Raw genomic sequence first — 20,675 nt, forward strand, 5'->3', positions numbered from 1 at the left:
GATCCATGCGACAGTCATCTCCAGGCTTGACTACTGTAACTCGCTCTACGCGGGGCTGCCCTTGAAGCTGTCCCAGAAACTCCAGCGGGTACAGAATGCTGCAGCGAGGCTCCTCACGGGGTCTCTGCCATGGGAGCATATTCATCCAGTGCTTTTCAAGCTGCACTGGCTCCCAGTGGAGTACAGGGTCAGATTTAAGGTGCTGCTTTTGACCTTTAAAGCCCTTCACGGCCTTGGACCCTCGTACCTACGGGACCGCCTCGCCTGGTATGCCCCACGGAGAGCCTCAAGGTCCATAAATAACAACACCCTAGTGGTCCCAGGCCCTAAGGAAGTTAGATTGGCTTCAACCAGAGCCAGGGCCTTTTCAGCACTGGCCCCAACTTGGTGGAACGCTCTGTCTCATGAGACCAGGGCCCTGCAGGATCTGATCTCTTTCCGCAGGGCCTGTAAGACAGAGTTGTTCCGCCTGGCCTTTGGATTGGAGCCAATTTGATTCCCTCCGCCCCCTTTTTCTTTTTTCTTTTCCTTCTCCTGCAATGAGGCTTCATTTTAATATTTTAATGTTCCATTATTTTAATGTTGTATTTTATTTTTGTTTTTAAGTTGTAATCACTCATCTTGTTTTTATTATTGCTTGTAAGCCGCTCTGAGCCCGGCCTTGGCTGGGGAGGGCGGGGTATAAATAAAAAAATATTATTATAATTATTATTATTATTATACAATTTAACAAATTCAATTCAAGATCAGTGACTTCAAAGCAATCCATTGCAATCTATTGCAGCCAAACAGGATGTCCCCTTTGGAATTAATCTCACACTCACACACACACATGAATTTGTATATCTTTCTGTGCTTGGCTACCCAGAGCTTAAATACATGACCTTTCACACTCCTTTTCAAACACATGCATTTGGAGAGAATCCCCAACTTGGCAAAGAGAGAGAGAGAGAGAGAGAGAGAGAGAGAGAGACCTGAAATACAGGCCAAAGCTGTTATCAATACAGGACATAGCATTTTGCATTGAAATGCTGGACAACCCTGTATTATACAGGACAGGTGGCAACCCTATGCCCAACTGTGGGTTTGGGATTTATTTATTTATGGTGGGCTAGCTTGGGCTCATTGAACGGGTTGCAATTTCACACTGGAACTTTCTCTCCAAGCGGGAACCTCCTCCGTCCAGGAGCGGCCACTGCGCGCCATCCGGCTGCCCGCTGCGCCAAGCGGGATGCTCTGAACAGCGCACTTCCAGGCGAGCGCGACCTGCCCCGCATTCGCAAGCACCGCTGGGTACACCGTAGAGGAAGGCAGGGCCCAGATCCCGACAGCCGGTCTGTGGCGGTGCATGCTGGGAGTTGTAGTTTCAGACGCACGCTTTCCTCGCCTAAGGCGACCGGAGGGGTTTGCAAGGCAGCGTCCGAGCCGCTGTTTTTTTTTTTCCCCACCAGGAAGCGGACGAGGCCCTCCTCGCTGGCCCGGGATGCCGGCGCCCGTGCTCTGCGCGAGTTGCGGGTCCCGGCGCGCCGCGCTCCGCCGCCCCAAGACGGGCCAGGCGCTGTGCCGGGAGTGCTTCGTGGCGGCCTTCGAGGCGGAGGTGCACGGCACCGTGGTGTCGGCGCGGCTCTTCCAGCCGGGCGAGACGGTGGCCATCGGGGCGTCGGGGGGCAAGGACTCCACGGTGCTGGCGCACGTGCTGCGGCTGCTCAACGAGCGCCACGGCTACGGCCTGCGCCTGCTGCTGCTCTCGGTGGACGAGGGCATCGCCGGCTACCGGGACGACTCGCTGGCCGCCGTGCGCCGCAACCAGGGCCGCCTGGGGCTGCCGCTGCACGTGGTCTCCTACCAGGAGCTCTACGGCTGGAGCATGGACCGCATCGTCCGCCACGTCGGCCTCAAGAACAACTGCACCTTCTGCGGGGTCTTCCGGCGGCAGGCGCTGGACCGAGGCGCCGCCTTGCTCGGGGCTGACAAGATCGCCACAGGTGCGGGGACGGGGGTGAAGGGGGCGGCCGGGTTGGGGCGCTCCGGGTGCGGTGGGGCTCCCGACGTCCATCAGCGCCGGCCGGTGTGCTCAGCCGTCTGGGGTGATGGGGTCTGTCGCCCAACAGCACCCGGAGGGCCACGGCTTACTCATCTCCGTCTAAAGAGCTTCTGAGCAACTGCAGAGGGCACGAAAACAACGACGCTCTTGTGGGGCCACAACCTTAACTCAAGAATACATAACTATTTATTGGGAGCACTTTTACTTCCCTGTTTCAAGTTAGAGACTTTTAAAGTCATAGAATTGTAGAGTTGGAAGGGACTTCCGGGGTCATCTGGTCCAGCCCCCTGAAAATGCAGGAATCCCCACTAAAAGCATCCATGACAGATGGTTGTTCAACCTCTGCTTAAAAACCTCCAAGGAAGGAAAGTTCACCACCTTCCAGCAGAGTCCATTCCATTGTCAGGACAGCTCTTACCATCAGACAGTTCTACCTGATGTCAAAATCTCCTTTCTTGTAACTTGAATTCATTGGTACAGGTTCTACCGTCCAGGGCATGAGAAAACAAGCTTGCCCCATCCTCCTTGTGAGAAGCCCTTTAGATATTTGAGAAAAAGGGTCCCAGAACCAGTTGCAAATATTATTAGTATAATAACAATAATAATATATTCTTCCCCCCTTTCTAATATTTTATTTTCTGTTCTTCCATTTTACAATATTCAACAATAAATATAAATCCACACAAATCCAATAATATTTTCTGCAACTTCCCTACCTCTCCTTCTGCGGTTTCTTATTTTTCTATCAGATTCTCACTACATATCTTAATTTATCCTTTTTAATTCCCTTAGATTTCTTACTGCTCATGCTTATATCAGTCCTAACGTTTTAAATTGTTTGCAGTTTATTTTTATATATTCAATAAATTTCCCCCATTCTATTACAAAGAGTCTATCATCTTGATCTCTTAATCTTCTGGTACGTTTTGCCATCTCTGCGTATTCCATCAGGCCATTGGTCATACTGGCAGACCCTGATGGGTTTTGGAGTTTGGAGGGTCACATGTTCCCCACAATTGCCCTATTTAGAGATTGCTGCTGCTGCGACTGTTCCCTGGTGCAATAAATGTACACATAAACACACATTAAATATATAATATATTAAATATTATCTATAAGCAACACAGCTACCCATGTGCTTTTCATTTCTCCCTTGAGTAAGGCCAAACCACTCTGTCTTCCTTACTCTCTTTGCATGGTGAGACCATGCAAACCTCCCCATCCCTGCTTCTAAGCCCAATGTGATTTTTGAGGTAAGGAAAGACTTTGCTTTGCATGCTGCTCCATATGACCAATAGCCCTACTAGATCAGACCAAAGGCCCATCTAGTCCGGCGTCCTGTTCTCGCACTGACCAACCAAGTGCTTGCTGGAAACCCACAGCCAGCACAAAGCAAAAGGGGTGCTTGGCCACAATTTGTGGCCTTTGGTTAGGGGCCCAACTGATGGGCATGCTGGGAAAGAAATTGGGACAGTCAAGGCGGCTGAAGGAAACCTCCAGGGAGCAAAAAACGACTAAAGTTAGCCTCAATGAGGCAGAAGACTGATGACCAGCTTCTTCCTGCTTGGTTTTCAGGAGCTGTAACTGCCCTTCCGAGTTAGGTCTTATTCCACACTCATCAGGCATTGCTGAAGGCACAGCCCCTTGTCTGCCTTATGTTGTTGACTCTGGATCTATAGGCAAACTTCAGGGTGGCAGGATCTACTTAGTGCATTTTAATTTACTCAAATCCTGAGGTCTACCATCCAGTGCCTGATGCAGAAAAGAGTAGCTCAGGGGCGCAGACATATGCAGGTGGTGTTAGAAGGTGGTCTCTTGTGGTGGGCCCTAGATCGCTGACCCTTCCCTCCCTGATTCTTTTTCATTGAAATTTTGCTTGCAGGGAGGCTGGGCTCATTGCAAAGCACAGTACAACCCACCAGCTTAATTTGCCCAAAGGCCACCTTTACAGGGAGATGGGGTGGCATTTGCCTGGTTTCCTGGCGCCCTTGTTGCTGCAGGTTACTGGAAGCAGAAACAGTGAGGTGATGGAGCGTTCAACACTGTGGAGATGCACCAGGTTGGCTCTGCGGGTGCATCAGCGCAATGCTTACCTGCCAAGCGCTTCATGCTTCTCCCTCTCTGTAAACTATAGTGATGCTTGTGCCAGGAGGCCAGATAAGCGCATACACACAATTGATCTGTGCATGTAAAGTAGCATATCCAAACACTATGCCCATTTCCACTGCAGGCCTGCACCCCAACTCCTTTTAAATACCTAGCAACAACCCTACATCCACTTAGAATTAAGGATCTGGGGGCTCCTGGGTGCATTTAATTAAGAGGGGGAAAATTCACTCGATTATGTTAACAAGAAAGGCAACCAGAGAACCACCAACGCAGTATGCCTCCATCTGGAATTCCTAATTGGTGCTTATAAATATTAAGGATAGATTGTAACTTATAATTATTTGTATATTGTTGAATGGTTATTGTTGTTGGCTTATTGAGATGGTTTAAAAGAAAAGAAAAATAAAGAAGGGGGAATTCACTCCTGGTTTTTCCCTAAGCTCCATCTGCCTACTTTTTTGGGCGGGGGAGGAATATAACAGAGCTACTGCAATATAGTGCTTGGAGTGCTACAGTAGAACCTGGGAAACAAGGGTTCAAATCCTCGCCAACCCATGATGCTTCTCATCCTATCCTGCTGTAATGGGAATTGGGGTTGCTTGTGCGTAAACTGCAAACTGCTCCAAGCTGGTTGTATAGCTAAACCTTTCCCTGGTTTGACAGCCCTTACAACGCGACTGTCTCAGTCACTGGCAGAATCCGTCAGTGGGCGTTTCCTAAACTTCTTCCAAAATAAAAATTCCTTGACTCCAAGTCTCCTCCTAGATTCTCTGCGCGGAAGCTTTCTGCGCAGCGTAGGCGTGCCAAGCGGAGGTCCTGTGCTCTCTCCGCTGATCTCACTGGAAGAGTCTCGAAGCCTCCCCTCCGCAGTACTCTCAGCCTCCCCTTTCTCCCTGGTGTCCCCTGGATTTCCTTCCCCAGCGGAAGCTCTCTCTCTCTCCTTGCTAGTTCCCTCCCCTGCATCATTGGAGAGTCTTACCTCTCCTCTTGCCTCTGATGGCAGTTCCCTGACACCTACCTTGCCGGGTTGTTGTGGGGAATAAATGAGGAGCGAGGAGAACTGTTTATGGCCCTTTTAACTCCTTGGATAAAAAGGTGGGATCTAAGTGCAATGAAGAAGAAGAAGGAAACTTTTTAGCTATTGCTATAGTTAAATAATTGGAAATCCACATCCCTTGTGAATCTGCTGCTAATTGTACTTAGAAATCGACTGGCAGATCTTGATCTTCATTCCGCCTATATCAAGGATAGCCAGGAAGGTGCGTGTCCTGTTGACTCGTTCTATTGCTGTCTGATTCATTCTTTAGGTCATAACGCAGATGACATCGCTGAGACGGTGCTGATGAACTTCCTGCGGGGGGACGTTGGGCGCCTCCGGCGCTGTGCGGATATACTGACGGGAAGCGAGGGGCAGCTGCCGCGCTGCAAGCCGCTGAAGCACGCCTACGAGAAGGAGATTGTGCTGTACGCTTACTTCCAAGGCTTGGACTACTTCAGCACCGAGTGCGTGTACTCCCCCAACGCCTACCGCGGACACACCCGTTCCCTGCTCAAAGACCTCGAAGCCACGCGGCCCAGCACGGTGGCTGACCTGGTGCACTCAGGCGAGCGGCTGGCGGTACGCGAGGATGTCCGCATGCCCACCCAGGGCACCTGCCAGCGGTGCGGCTACCTCTCCAGCCAGCCCCTCTGCAAAGCTTGCTTGCTGCTGGAAGGGCTCAATCGTGGCCTCCCTCGGCTGGGCATCGGCAAGCCCAGCCGGCTGCAGAAAGCTTTGCTGGGCAGTGAGAAGCCAGAGACCAGCTTACAGGAAGAAGGCGGCCCTCGGCAAGCAAAGCGAGGCCCGAGGGCCATAGACTTCTGAGCCTGTCCCTACCCATGGTTCCCATCATCCCTGACAGTTAGCCATTCTGGCTGCAGCAGTTGTCTCAACAACAACTGGAGGGTTTTATTTAAAATCAAATTATATTCAATATCAGGGGAATCCAACTCCCAAGAGAGTGCGATCTACTCACAGAATAAAAAACTGGCAGTGATCTACCCCATTTTTGTGGTTGTTGAGCTTTTTTTAGGGAGGAAAATGACAAAATTAAGTAAAGGGAAAGATCGCTGAGAAAACAACCTGTCAAGAAGCGAAAACTCCGTCTTCCGTTCCAACAATCATGCAAAAATGGAGGACGGGGTGAAGAGGAAGGGTCAGATGCTCTGATGCCAATGAAAAGGAGCCCATGACCGACAGCAATCTACTGGTCTAAGAGCAGGGGCGACATTATTATTATTATTATTATTATTATTATTATTATTATTATTATTATTATTATTATATTTTTGGCTGAAAGCCAGGGTATAAACAAATAAACAAAATTTACAAAAAAAATAGTGTATGCTCATGTTTCTTTAACTGTTAACAGAGTAACCGATCTCTGTAATGATTCTGTCTGTATACTCTGGCTTTCCTGATTAAGACCAAGATGCACCTGTTTTGTAATTCTTGGTGAAAAGGTGGCAATAATGAGCAGCTGCTTGTGGACCCAATAGAAACAGGCCAATGGTTTGCCAGGGTCTGCCTTCTGGCCACAACTTTTCCCTTTGTAAAATGGGTGGGTGGCCTGGAAATTCAAGACACTGTTGGACTCTTGACATCCCATCACTCCTGATTTATCCTCCCTGGGGCTCATGGGAGTTGGAGTCCAATGATGTCTGGAGGACCAGATTCCCTTTCCCTGCAGTACTGCTTAGGCCAGCAACGTGCCAAGCTGTAGTCCTGGTTGGTTCACCACACTAGACAGCTGTGCATAGGGCTGTTGAGTTCTTGGTTGTAGCCCCAACAGCTCCTGACCAGTAGAGAGATAGGAAGGGATAAATTGTGCAGAAAACTGAATATACCCACACCCAAGCAAGTATTCTGAGTCACAGAACTGAAGTGGGCCATGTAGCCCATCCTTCTGCTCCAGGCAGAAAATCCAGAGTGATACCATTCCAACAGATGGTTACCCAAGCAGGGCCAATCAGAGAGAGGACCACGAGGGCCATTTGGTCTGGGATCTTAAGCTCAAAGGGTCCTCCAATTTAGACACTTGTTAGTTTTTTGTCATTTGATAAGTTTTGCAGCCTTTTTTATGCACATTGGATCAAAATGTATTTAAGCAGAAATGGACACACTCCACTTTAAGAGCTTCAAATTTAATCAAATAAGAGGTGTTCTGGTAAAATACCTTTTTTTGTTTTGTTAGCTCATAATAGATGATGCCATATTAAAGAGTTACAAATGTTATTAAGAATTAATGTTAATAACAACCGGGGGAAAGGAAGACATAACATCTTACAAGGACAGGAAGAAGCATCACGAACAGGATACAGCGGTACCTCGGGTTAAGAACTTAATTTGTTCTGGAGGTCCGTTCTTAACCTGAAACTGTTCTTAACCTGAGGTACCACTTTAGCTAATGGGGCCTCCCACTGCTGCCGCGCCACCGTACGATTTCTGTTCTCATCCTGAAGCAAAGTTCTTAACCCGAGATACTGTTTCTGGGTTAGCGAAGTCTGCAACCTGAAGCATCTGTAACCCGAGGTACCACTGTAATTGACACAGAACAAGGAAGAACAAGGAGATAGTTTGAGTTGCTCACTTGTAGTTTTATAAATCAATTAATGTGTCAACACAAATAGAAGTTATTAATATTACAGTTCTATAAGGGATTATTATTATTATGACCGGCATGTCATGGAAATTAAAAAGATATTGGAATGCAGAAATAATCAAGCCATCAATTCTAGCACATGGGGGGGGCGCCTTTTCTAAATTATATAATTCGGTATTTGAAATATTGGTACAGTCATGCGCAGAAGCGGCGAATCGTGACCCGCAAATGTAGGTTGCGATCTGCTCAGGATGTGAACAGGGCTCCGGAACGCATCCAGAGGTACCACTGTATTAATAATTGTATTATAAATTGGTATTGTTATAATGAGGCTATTATTGGATTGCAATTGAAAACTAATAAAAATTATATTAAAAATAAGAATTAATGTTAGTAAGAATTATGTTTTGCAAGATTAGGCCACAATGGACGTGTCTTCTCAGATCAGCTGATTATATTAACAAACCTCTTAGGCATCATCGGCAATGCACATTTAAATAACTACCATTCCACTGGAAAAAATCATGGCTTTCCCGCAAGGCATCCTGGAGACTGAAGTTTGTTAAGGTTGCTGGTAGTCGTTAAGAAACCCCTATTCCCCTAGAGCTGCAACTGTTAAAGAGTTCCCTGGGAAGAGGGGTTAATTGTTAAACCACTCTGGGAATTGTAATCTGATAGACCTTGGCTGGTCCAAAGGAGATCTTGTGAAATCCTTGCTTGTTGCCGAACAAGCTAAACCACCTGCAGCTTATTCAATAAGTGGTTGTCGCGGAAGGTTTACAGACAGCCTTGCCATGTCAGCTACATTCCACATCCACAGTGGAAACCAGTGTGCTTTTGAATGCCAGCCATTGGAAATCGCAAGTGGGGAGAATTGTGCTGTTGCGACCAGGTTCTACATTTGAGCTTCCCACAGGCATCTGGTTGGCTAGTGTGAGAACAGAATGCAGCACTAGATGAGCACTAGATGACCTAGCAGGCTCTTTGTACGTTATTGCTGATAGGCAACTGCTATCAACTTTTCATATAACTGTGAAGTTGGAAGGGACCGCATGGGTCATCTAGACCAACCCTTACAATGCATGAATTTTTTGACTCTCTGATTAAGAGTCTCGCGCTCTACTAACTGAGTTATCCCAGAGGAGAGCTGGGGTATAGGTTGCAACTGTTGGAAATGCTCCCATTTCTGCGCTCTGCATGAGAAAAATGGTACTGAGAAGCAAAGGCAATAATGCTTTTTATTGAGGGATATCAGCCCTGGGCTGGTGCTTTTGTGTCATTTTCAGCCATGGTTTCCTCGATCCACTTCCAAAATTTGCAGATCTCCATGAAAACAGCAGGGTTTTTCTTGGATGCACACTTCACAGCTCCCGATGACACCAAACCGTGAAGGACCCCGTTGCAAATCAAGGGGCTCCCAGAATCTCCCTGTAAATTCAACAAGAGGAAAGGGGTCAGAGAGCAGGAGAACTCTTTGGTGTGGTGAGACTTCTCTAGTTCAGGGGCTGGGATCTGTGGCCCTCCGGAGATTCTCCAACTTTCATCAGCCCCAGGCAGCATGGCCAGTGGTCGGGGATGATGAGAGCTTTCGTCTAGCAAAATCTGGAGGGCTATAGATTCCACATCCCTGCTCAAGCTGAACATTGAATCTAAAAGGTACAGAAATAGGGGGTTTCATATTGAAGCAGGTATGGCTTTCTTTAGGTTTATGGCTCTTCTTGCTTAATACTTGCTTCCTTGGGTAGTTCGGTGTCTCTCCCCCCACCCCCCATGCCCCAGCAATATCTTAATACCCTTCTGTTTCTGCTCACTTCCTTTTTTCTTTTTTTCCTTTTAATTAGGACGATTTAGACAAGGAGTAGGCAGAAGTTAGACTGGGCTGGGCTGGTAGATCGCTGGATGATCTGAAGTAGATTGACAAGGATTTCTTACTCCCAACAATGGTGGCAACAAAACAACCCTAAAAATGTACTGCTGAAAGGGAAGAAAGGGATATGCAGAAATATATTTCTGTATGGAAGAACTATGAGCTCAGTCTAGTTTTGGTACTTTATAAACAAATTCCTGGGCTCAAAATTCTTTTATTGTAAATACTTGTTTCCCTTCTACTGATGGATCTCTAGTAATAAGAGGAAAAATAAAATAAAAATAGAAGTCTGCTTGCTACTGACATTGGAGAAATCCTAACCATGTCTACTCATAAGTAAGGATATGTGACTCTGTCAGTTTTGGTTTCTCATTTCCCAGTCTGCAAGTTCAGTTTTCTCCATTTCCACATCAGTTTGGGGTGTTGTTGTTTTTTAACTCATTAAAATTCATCAGCCTTTTAATGCAAACTTCTATTATACACATTTTTATATGGGATTTTGCTTAGTATTTTTGCAAAGCAATTTCCCCTAAAATAATGCATTTGTGCATGCTCTTTTCCCTAATACATGCATCATTACGCACACTTTATCCAAGTATATGCATTTTTGTACACATGCCATTGAGGTATCTAACCATAGCCTGCATTTTTATCAAGGCTTATAGTTTGATTAGGGTCTGTATTTTAAAATGAGCTTAAAGATTTTCAAATGTTTTATGCCAAGCAGAAGACCAACTGCCTAAGTACTTTGGCAAGATGCTTATCCTCCTGGACAAGGGGGCCCCCTGATTTATAGCAGAAAACAATTCTCAAAGTCATAAAAAAAGGAATTACAGGCTGAGACCAAGGATACTGACCCTACATAATTAATAGTTGGTAAACAGTAAAATAATTCCAATGTGCCTCCCAGTAAAATGAGCCAGATCTTCTTCCTAAGGTTAAAAAGGCCAAGAATCTAGCTGGCAGAAAGAGAGCATTTTTGGGAAGTCTTTTCTAAAGCTGTTTCTTTCTTAAACTGAGAGAGTTAAAGGGCAATAAATGTTGGGAAGAGCTAATGGGAAAAGCAGCTGGCTGAAGGGGGGGTGTAAACTGAAGAGGCTTCTTTTGAAGCTGTTTTTTACTGAGTTCCTTTTTTACTTTACAAAGGCCTTATTCCTTTTAAAAGGCTACCTATGTTATGTATTAAATATATTGGCTTAAATGTAATTATGCAAAGGATTTAAGAAATGCTAGATTCTTATTTCATATAGTTGTAAGAGTTGTATTTATCCTGAAATTAAGTCAGCCACCAGCCTAGCCCCCCTGCCAGACAGGAGACGCCATCCAAGCAGTCCTGATATATAGTTGTCAGGCATTTGTTTAGAAACCTTCAAATGAAGGAGATATTTCAATGTTGATGTGAACTCAAGATCCTTGACATATGTTTAAGATAAAAATTTAAGATTAACCATTTGTTTTAGAAGGCAATAGGGCAAGGAGGGCAAGAGGTGAGCTGGTAATTAAGATTCCTTGTTGAGACACATGTAAGATATATTACTACTTATTTGTCATTTATAGATGTAACAATATATAGCTCTTTGTGTTCCATATAAGGACAGGAGGATATGGGTGTATCTTTTAGGATTGGTTATAGCAATCAGCCAATAGGAAATTCAACCAGGCTGATTGGACAGAGGCAGCCAAAGGAGGAGCAAAGGGGGCTGGATTAAGGGAATATAAGTGCTGGCCATAATGGCAGGAGACCAGGCCAGAGCTTGGTAACCATATACCACTGTGCCTCTCATTTATTTGTCTGACAAATAAATAATTATTTTAATTTCTCTATTGCTGCGTTGAATATTTCATTCCAGCTAAGCGTTAACCACAAGCAGGGTGCTACACCATAGCTGGAGAACTGCATTGCAAAACTCTGAGAAGTGCAAATATCAGAGGAATTGTGTGTTTCAAATCAAATATTGTTTCAGAATGTATATTAGGCAAGTTCATATTTAGATGTGAACTGAATCAAATGATTCTATGATTCTATTCCATCCCTACTCAGAAGTTCCACTGAAGAAAGTTGGACTTGGACTACAATCCTAACCCCATTTACCTGGGAATATGCTGCACTAAATTAAATAGTCCCGACTTCTGAGTAGACATGAATGATGTTTCCAGGATTCTTGCATCCTGATACTATGCACTGACTTTTTGCTTGTGCCTTTATTGTTGCAATTTGTGTGACTTGCTTATTTATTTATTTTTGGTTATTTTATGTGGTGTATAACTTATATATATGAATGGCGTAGTTCAGATTGCAGGCTAAGTCACAGGAAAGTTGGATTGTGATACAATGCACTGTGCCTCTGACCCATAGTCACCAAGTGTTTGTTGCTCACCTGGCACGAGTCTTTGCCTCCTTCCACTTTTCCTGAGCAAATCTCGTTGTCTGCAAAGTAGCTTCCGTACCTAGCCTTGCATATGTATTTTGACAGGATCTCTGTGTCCAAACATTGCAGGACATTGGCATAATTTACTGCAAAATGAATGCTTGGGTTAGTGTGCGACACTGGCTGTTTGGGAGTTGCTGCTTAACTATTTTAGCTTCAGGTTCCTCCCTCACAAATGCCAGAAGCTGTGGTGGTTGGTGTCCATTGCAACCGTAAGGTGGAAGGCAGGAAGACCAACTTTGCCCCCATATTCCTCTCTATTGAGTTCTGCAAGGGGCAACACTGAGACTCAGAGGAGGAAGCCAACAGCCAGGGCCACCCCCAGGATTCGTCGTAAGTAATAATAATTTATTTATAATTATAATTATTATTATTATTATTATTTATACCCCGCCCATCTGGCTGGGATTCCCCAGCCACTCTGGGCGGCTTCCAAAAAAAATATTAAAGTACTGTAATACATCAAACATTAAAAGCTTCCCTAAACAGGGCTGCCTTCAGATGTCTTCTAAAAGTCTAGTAGTTGTTGTTCTCTTTGACATCTGGTGGGAGGGCGTTCCACAGGGAGGGCGCCACTACCGAGAAGGCCCTCTGCCTGGTTCCCTGTAACTTAGCTTCTCACAGTGAGGGAACTGCCAGAAGGCCCTCGGCGCTGGACCTCAGCGTCCGGGTAGAACGCTCCTTCAGTAAGGCGAGAGGTAGGTGAGGGCTTGCTTGGAGCAGAATGAGATGCCCCACTCATAGGATCATAGAACTGTAGAGTTGGAAGGGACCCTGCGGGCCATCTTCTCCAACTCCTTGCAATGTAAGAATCTCAGCTAAAGCATCCATGACAGATGGCCATCCAAACTCTGCTTAAAAGCCTTCAAGGAAGGAGAGTCCACTACTTTCATTCACCTTAATGGACTACTGGCTAGTAGATGCAATTCCCCATCCCACAACTGGAAACACAGTATGGACAGAGGCAGCTGCCCTTATACTTAGGCCCATAAATCACCTAATCTAGTGGTTCCTAAAGTAGGCAGTACTGGGAGGCGGTGGGATTACCTTGCTAAGAGGCAAGGGGGCATTGGAGTGTAAAGGGCTCTCAGACTTCAAAATGCTGAATCAAGTTCATCCATTTTGTTGAGTTAGTTAAACTGGATCGTTTTAACTGGATTTTGAATAGCGGTGCAGTTAATTGTTACAGTGGTACCTCGGGTTACATACGCTTCAGGTTACAGACTCCGCTAACCCAGAAATATTACCTCGGGCTAAGAACTTTGCTTCAGGATGAGAACAGAAATCATTATCCGGCGGCGCGGCAGCAGTGGGAGGCCCCATTAGCTAAAGTGGTGCTTCAGGTTAAGAACAGTTTCAGGTTAAGAACAGACCTCCGGAACGAATTAAGTACTTAACTTGAGGTACCACTGTACTGTCTTTTTGTTTCTCAAGCTTACCCCCTGCCCCCATTTTTTTTAGTAGTTTGCTCAGGGTTGTGAAACTGCAGGTGCTCAGGATTTAGGTGTTTTTGGTTTCGGTTAAGGTAGTCTGCAAAAGCTTACATCATTTACATCACCTTATTTCATGCTTTCCTTTGTAGGAACTGCACCAGGCCCCTCAAGTACCTGAATCTAGCCTTGGTTTGCAGGAGGTCTTGTGAAACCCTTGCTTGTTGATGGACGTTGCAAGCTAAACTTCTTGCAGCTTATCCCAAAAGTGGTCATTGCACATGGAACCTTGACCCTCTGGCCTTTCCTCTTACCTTCGGGGAAAGTAGTAGTGCCCCAGCCAGACACCACACACTTTGTCCCGGTGGGTGCGCATTCCTTAGCAAAAGGGATGGTCTTAATGGTATCTCCCAGGACTGCAGGGGGGGATAGCTTCAGAAGCATGACATCGTTTTTCATTGTTCGGAGTTCAAACTTAGGGTGGTGGATGGCTCTGATTGCTTTGGAAGACTGTTCCCCAACATCTTGCTTATACAAATCATGCTCCCCAAGATGAACCATGAGATTTCTGCAAGGGAGACAATAGCGAAGACACAGAGGTGTTCAGAACTATTGTATGGCACAGCCCTTCTTGTACCAAACCATTTCCATGCTATTCTTGGCCTCGGTTCTTTGCTTGACTAGGACAGGGTTTGTGGCCCAGATTTGATATGATTTAATAGTTCTTATATCCCGCTTTTCCAGCAACAATGCTGAGCTCAAAGCAAGTCTCAATAATAGCTATGGTACTGAAAATGAGTAGAACATTTCAGTCGGTATAATCACATCCAAAACATATAACGAAGGCAAAAACAAATTCAACAAATGATTAATACAATTCAGTAAAGGTAAAGGGACCCCTGACCATGAGGTCCAGTCGTGGCCGACTCTGGGGTTGCGGCGCTCATCTCATTTTACTGGCCGAGGGAGCCGGCGTACAGCTTCCGGGTCATGTGGCCAGCATGACTAAGCTGCTTCTGGCAAACCAGAGCAGCACACGGAAATGTCGTTTACCTTCCCGCCGGAGCGGTACCTAATTATCTACTTGCACTTTGACTTGGTTTCAAACTGCTAGGTGGGCAGGAGCAGGGACCGAGCAACGGGAGCTCACCCTGTCACAGGGATTCGAACTGCCAACCTTCTGATCAGCAAGTCCTAGGCTCTGTGGTTTAACCCACAGCACCACCTGCATATAAACTCGTAAAGAATTCAAAATGTAAGAAATGGCTGCTGAGGACCAGCTCTCTGCTGGCTGACTGCCTCTGGGCAGGGACTTCTTCACCCAGTGCAGCAGCAGAATCTCAGGCAATTAAAAAATGACGAAGAAGAAAAGCGATCCATTCTAGATTGTTTTGTAAATGTCTGGAGAGATTAAAGGTTAAAAAAAAGGTAAAGGTAAAGGACCCCTGGACGGTTAAGTCCAGTCAAAGGCGACTATGGGGTTGCAGTGCTCATCTCACTTTTCAGGCCGAGGGAACCGGCGTTTGTTCATGGACAGCTTTTCAAGTCATGTGGCCAGCATGACTAAACTGCTACTGGTGCAACGGGACACCGTGACGGAAACCAGAGCACATGGAAATGCCATTTACCTTCCCACCACAATGGTACCTATTCATCTACTTGCACTGGTGTGCTTTTGAACTGCTAGGTTGGCAGGAGATGGGACAGAGCAATGGGAGCTCACCACCGTTGCATGGATTTGAACCAGCGACTTTCCGATTTGCAAGCCCAAGAGGCTCAGTGGTTTAGACCACAGCACCACCCACTCCCCTACTCTGGAGACATTACCCCCCCTCTCACCCACCGCTTCCTCCCTATGACCCCACAAACTTGCCTTTGCAGACAGTGTCCAGCTGTAAGCACCCAGTGCTCATTGATCAAGGCTCCACCACATCGATTGAGTTGACTGTCAAAGACAAATACTTGCCAGGGCTGAGAGTGCGGCCAACATTCGGATCCACCGATAATACGCTCGCCGGTCTGTGCTGACACTGTGACACAAATACCATCATATATTACACATTTGCTGACACGGGAGGCTTCCGATAAGAGTGTGCTTCATTAGATGGGAAGCTGTTTCCCAGAAATGCAGGTAAAGTACCCACCCCCATGCCGATGGGATCCTGCAGATAATAATGATTACCGGAATAAGATGAAGGCTCGAGTGTGGGTGTGAATGTCCTGTACTTTTATGGTTCCTCAGCATGGTGTGCTTTCACTCAGGCTACAACATCTACATGAATGTGCTGTGTGCAAGGTACATTAAAGGCTCTTGCATTTGCCAGGCTTGACTGAAACTAAAAGTAGAACCCTACGTGTATCATTCTGTTCAGAGAGAGATTTTTCAGTCCTACTGGCTTGCTCATTCCTTCCTTCCTCTTAAAGTCCCTTGTAAAATGTTTTGATCAGGGTCAAGCAGATACGTAGTTATTTTAGTCTAACATAACTGTTTTATTGTCCAATATAGGATTTTAAAATCCATATCCTGGTTTGTTTGTTTTTGAAATTAATTTTTATTTGTGTTTTCGCATACAGTTCAAAAAGACTAAGTAGAAAATAAATGAATAAAAATTGAAAACAAACCAAAGACACCACACAAAACACCTAAGGACTTCTCTTCCTCTCCTTCTCTGGTATCCATTATTTTCCTTCTCTTCCATGTATTCTAAGTTACCAAGTTCTACCATAGCTGTCAACTTTTCCCTTTTCTTGCGAGTAATCCTATTTGGAATAAGGGAATTTCCCTTTAAAAAAGGGAAACGTTGACAGCTATGAGTTTCTACTCTTCTTACTAATTATGTTCTACTTCCTCTTATACTGCTGAATTTATTCAAGTCCTGCTAATCTGTTCACGAGTTTATATAGATTTTTAAAATTACAAAAATTTTCCAGTCCCTTTTGTATCCTTTATCTTCTTGTTCTCTTACTGATCAGACCTGCCAGCTCCGCATATTCCAACAACTTAAAGTGTCATTCCTCCTTGATTGGTACTCATCTTGTTACTTTTGTGTTTTCTTTACATTTTGTTGTTTTTATAATATTTTGTACATTGCATTGAGATATATATTTGAAACACAAGAATTATTATTATTGTTATTATTATTAGGCTCTATTACCTATCCAATGTAGCAAAAACAATAGTCTTGTGACTCACAAACCTAAAGATTCACAAATTTATCATGGCAAAAGCTTTTATTTGCTTTAATCCACTTCATGAAGTATAATAATAATGCGGTAAGCATGTAATACATGATTCCGGCAGTGACTTTTTGTACCATGGTCTAACATAAACAGACCTTTTCAGGACTGTTCTGAGATGGATCCCAAGGCGTTGGCTGCTATTCCCTTGGATCTCCAGCTTCTGAACTGGCTTCTTATTTCAAGTTTATTTAACACATGTTTAGTTCACTCTTCCTCCAAGGTGCTCAGGGCAGCACATGTGCTGGGGTTTACCCCAGTTCATCTTCACAACAGGTGAGTTAGAATGAGTGGCTTGGGACCATCTGGTGAGCTTCATGGTAAGCAGAGATTTGAGCCCAGGTCTCCCTGGTCCTAGAGCTCCACTCCAAGCAGTAGATCCCAATGGCTTACTTTCTTCCTGCCAGCTTCCATCATTTCCTGATCCCTAACTTGGTAACTGAAAGTCTGCATCCTTGCAAGGATTTGTAGAGAGGCAATCTCCAGTTCTGGAACATCTTCCCCTTGGAGGCTCACCAAAGAAGGAGCTTGAATCCATCTGAGCAAGTTTGCAAATGCATCTCGTCCCCTGGTGACTGTAGCACCAAGGGATGACCTGCCCACATGAAACAGACATCAATGTCATTCAGCCTTCACAGGCAGACCTTATAAAACAGTGCTTTCCAGTGGAGACAAGTTTATGCCTTCACGGGCTTCCTTTGTTCCTGAGAATCAGCATTGTTTCCATTCTGCTGTACAGTGGTACATTGGTTATAAAACTTAATCCATTCTGGAAGTCCGTTCCAAAACCAAAGCGTTCCAAAACCAAGGTGCGCTTTCCCATAGAAAGTAATGCAAAACGGATTAATCTGTTCCAGACTTTTAAAAACAACCCCTAAAACAGCAATTCAACATGGATTTCACAATCTAACGAGACCATTGATCCCTAAAATGAAAGCAATAATCAATGTACTGTACTATGAAATAAATAAGACAGTATTGTAGACTATAAAAATTAAAATTATTTTTTCCCTTTACCTGCAGTGATGATAGTCATTGTTTGGATGGGGGGCTTTTATCAATTTCTGCAGTCACACAATCAATTAATCAATCAGTCAGTCAGTCAGTAGCTGAACTGGGTTCCACACAGTCACAAAAACAAATTAACCGAAAAAGCCTCAAAAACAAAAATGCAAAATAAATAGGAAAAACAAAAGCGCCGTTCCGAAAGTCCATTTTACTTCTGAAATGTTCGAAAACCAAGGTGCAGCTTCTGATTGGTGCAGGTGCCCTAGAAACAGTAGCCGACAGCAGCATCGGACATTCAGCTTCTGAAAAACGTTTGAAAACCGGAACACTTATTTCTGGGTTTTCGGCGTTTGGGAACTAAGACATTTGAGTACCAAGGTACTACTGTAGTTTGGCTTCCTCTGAAACTGTTAATCTGTCTACTATAGTTGAGACTAACATAGTTGTATCATTAATTATGTAATCAATTTCAATACATTTCAATGGAAGGAAAATGACAAAAACAATGCAGGAAATAATGTAGTTGCTTCTGTAACATTTTGCAGACTAATATCAAGATAGCAAATACCACCCCTATTTCCATGGTTTCTGTTCCAGATCTCTGGCAACTATGTGAAATGCAGCAGCTTTTCCTATTTTCATTTCTGATGGAATTCTCTGACTCCCTAAACTACAACTCACATCTTCTCTTGCCGGTAGTTGTGAAACCATCCAGCAACATGCAGAGGTTCACAGCTTGCTCTTCATCTAAGTGTGGTTTCAATATAAAGAACCCCATACTCGTTCCTTTGTCCTTATTTGCTCCAACATTTATCAGTTAAAAAAAATATATCCTGCTATTTTATTTATATGTTGTTGTTGTTGTTGTTTTATCCTGGTCGGTGACCGTAATAAAGTTCATTCATCATCAACCCCAGCAAGGGAGGATACCTCGAAGTTGCTCAACCTCAGCACCTGGACAACAGACTCAGCAGGCATACAGATCACCTGCTCAAAATCTTCTCCACTACATTTGCACACACACACACACATATATATATGCAAGGGAGAAATGTGTTTAGAGGAAGGCTTGGCAAATCCACACTGTGATCAACTCCCACCCGGAAACCAATGTCCCCGCTGTGGAAAGACGTGTGATTCCAGAATTGGTCTCCACAGTCACTTAAAGACTCATTGTTAAAACCATGTTTATGGAAGACAATCTTATTCGGCTACGAGTGATTGCCAAAGACTCTATCTATCTAACTATCTATCTATCTATGCACATGCACATTTTATACAGATATGTGACTTTTTTATTATGCCAATACAAGAGATGTATTGAAAGTTGTGCATTATTTTTTTTTAGATCATACATCACTTTGGAAAGGATGGGAACCCATTCAAATAAAAGAAAGTAATTTTGTTAGGAAGTCATGATACCCTGCCAAATTAAATTAACACTGTATGGCAATCAGCCAAGCAGCACTTATTGCAACATAAAAACAAAACACCTTATGCTTCACCCATATAGGAATAACATATGAATGGTTAGCTCACTGCCCGTAAGCACAGGTACCTGCACCTGTGCCAGCAACGACTCTCTTACCTATAGAAGCCAGAAGCAGCACTATGCCTAGAACTCGCTCCATGATAATGAGGTAGTAAGGACAGGGGATGTACAATTTTATTCCTCCTACCACAACTTTTGTAAATAATTGACAGAGAAATGAACTGGACCCTCTGTTCACAGCTCTAAGACTTCATCTTTCTCTTTGGACTTACACAACGCGTTCTCTCCCTAGCACCTGTGGTGCCGCTAGTTTTGAAGAATGGAGTAGGCACTTTGCTGGAGGTGAGAAATGGCAGTTCCAGAATGTAGCTGTTTTGCAGGTGGGATTCAACCACGTAAGAACATAAGAATAACCTGCTGAATCAGGGCCAATAGCACTTTCTTTACTTGTGAATCTCGACAACTGGTATTCATACTGCCTCTGACTGATGAGCCAGAACATATCCATTGTAGCTAGCAGCCACTCATAGCCTAATTCTTTTTTAAAGCAATCTAACCTCAGCGCCTAGGGTTTGCCGATTGTATGGTCGGCGGTTCGAATCCCCGCGGCGGGGTGAGCTCCCGTCGTTCGGTCCCAGCTCCTGCCCACCTAGCAGTTCGAAAGCACCCTTAAGTGCAAGTAGATAAATAGCGGGAAGGTAAATGGCGTTTCCGTGTGCTGCTCTGGTGCCGGTTCGCCAGAGCAGCTTCGTCACGCTGGCCACGTGACCCGGAAGTGTCTCCGGACAGCGCTGGCCCCCGGCCTCTAGAGTGAGATGAGCGCACAACCCTAGAGTCTGTCAAGACTGGCCCGTACGGGCAGGGGTACCTTTACCTTTACGTTGGTGGCCATCACTATTTCTTGTGGTTGTGAATTCCATAGTTAAATCACCTTGCACAGTTATAACATAATCCCATCTAGTCCAGCCCTGTTTTCACAGGTTTCCATATAAAGGTTTCAATGGGAAACTCACAAGCAGAAACTGAGCACGATAGCACTCTTCCCACCTGCAATTCCCAGTTAAATTTCATTTGGTGCTGTCATGCAAACCTGATTCCTGCCAAATATGGCCTTTTTGTTTTTGTTTTGTAATGTAGTTTTTATTCATTTTCATCTTTAAACTGTTTAACAAGGTTGCATTGAGACGTTATCAAGAGGCCTGGAGGGTAGCAACACGAGAACGGGCCTTCTCTGCAGTGGCTCCCTGTCTGTGCACTGCTCTCCCCAGGGAAGTTCACCTGGTGCCTTCATTATACACCTTTAGGTGCCAGGCAAAAAGGTTAATTTTTAACCAGGCCTTTGGTTGACCTGATCAACATCCCATACCCTTTTAAAATGTGACTCTTTTTTTGGGGGGGGATATTATTGGATTATTGCT

General features: G+C 44.8%; 2 protein-coding genes across 2 annotated transcripts; one reads left to right on the forward strand and one right to left on the reverse strand.

Annotated features, from left to right (window-relative positions):
- Window positions 1-762: 762 nt before the first annotated feature.
- On the forward strand, window positions 763-8,915 carry CTU1 (cytosolic thiouridylase subunit 1). The gene is made up of 2 exons (XM_081202007.1): window positions 763-1,985; window positions 5,461-8,915. The coding sequence occupies exons 1-2, from the start codon at window positions 1,349-1,351 to the stop codon at window positions 6,015-6,017; spliced, it is 1,194 nt and encodes a 397-aa protein (XP_081058133.1). The 5' UTR covers window positions 763-1,348; the 3' UTR covers window positions 6,018-8,915.
- A 101-nt stretch (window positions 8,916-9,016) lies between these two features.
- On the reverse strand, window positions 9,017-16,743 carry LOC308591343 (trypsin-like). Its single transcript, XM_081202092.1, has 5 exons — window positions 16,143-16,743; window positions 15,394-15,550; window positions 13,835-14,088; window positions 12,040-12,176; window positions 9,017-9,222 (listed from the first exon to the last, which is right to left on the reverse strand). The coding sequence occupies exons 1-5, from the start codon at window positions 16,198-16,200 to the stop codon at window positions 9,046-9,048; spliced, it is 783 nt and encodes a 260-aa protein (XP_081058218.1). The 5' UTR covers window positions 16,201-16,743; the 3' UTR covers window positions 9,017-9,045.
- Window positions 16,744-20,675: the final 3,932 nt, after the last annotated feature.

This window comes from Podarcis bocagei (assembly GCF_964188305.1).
Source record: "Podarcis bocagei genome assembly, chromosome: 7".
NCBI lineage: Eukaryota > Metazoa > Chordata > Lepidosauria > Squamata > Lacertidae > Podarcis > Podarcis bocagei.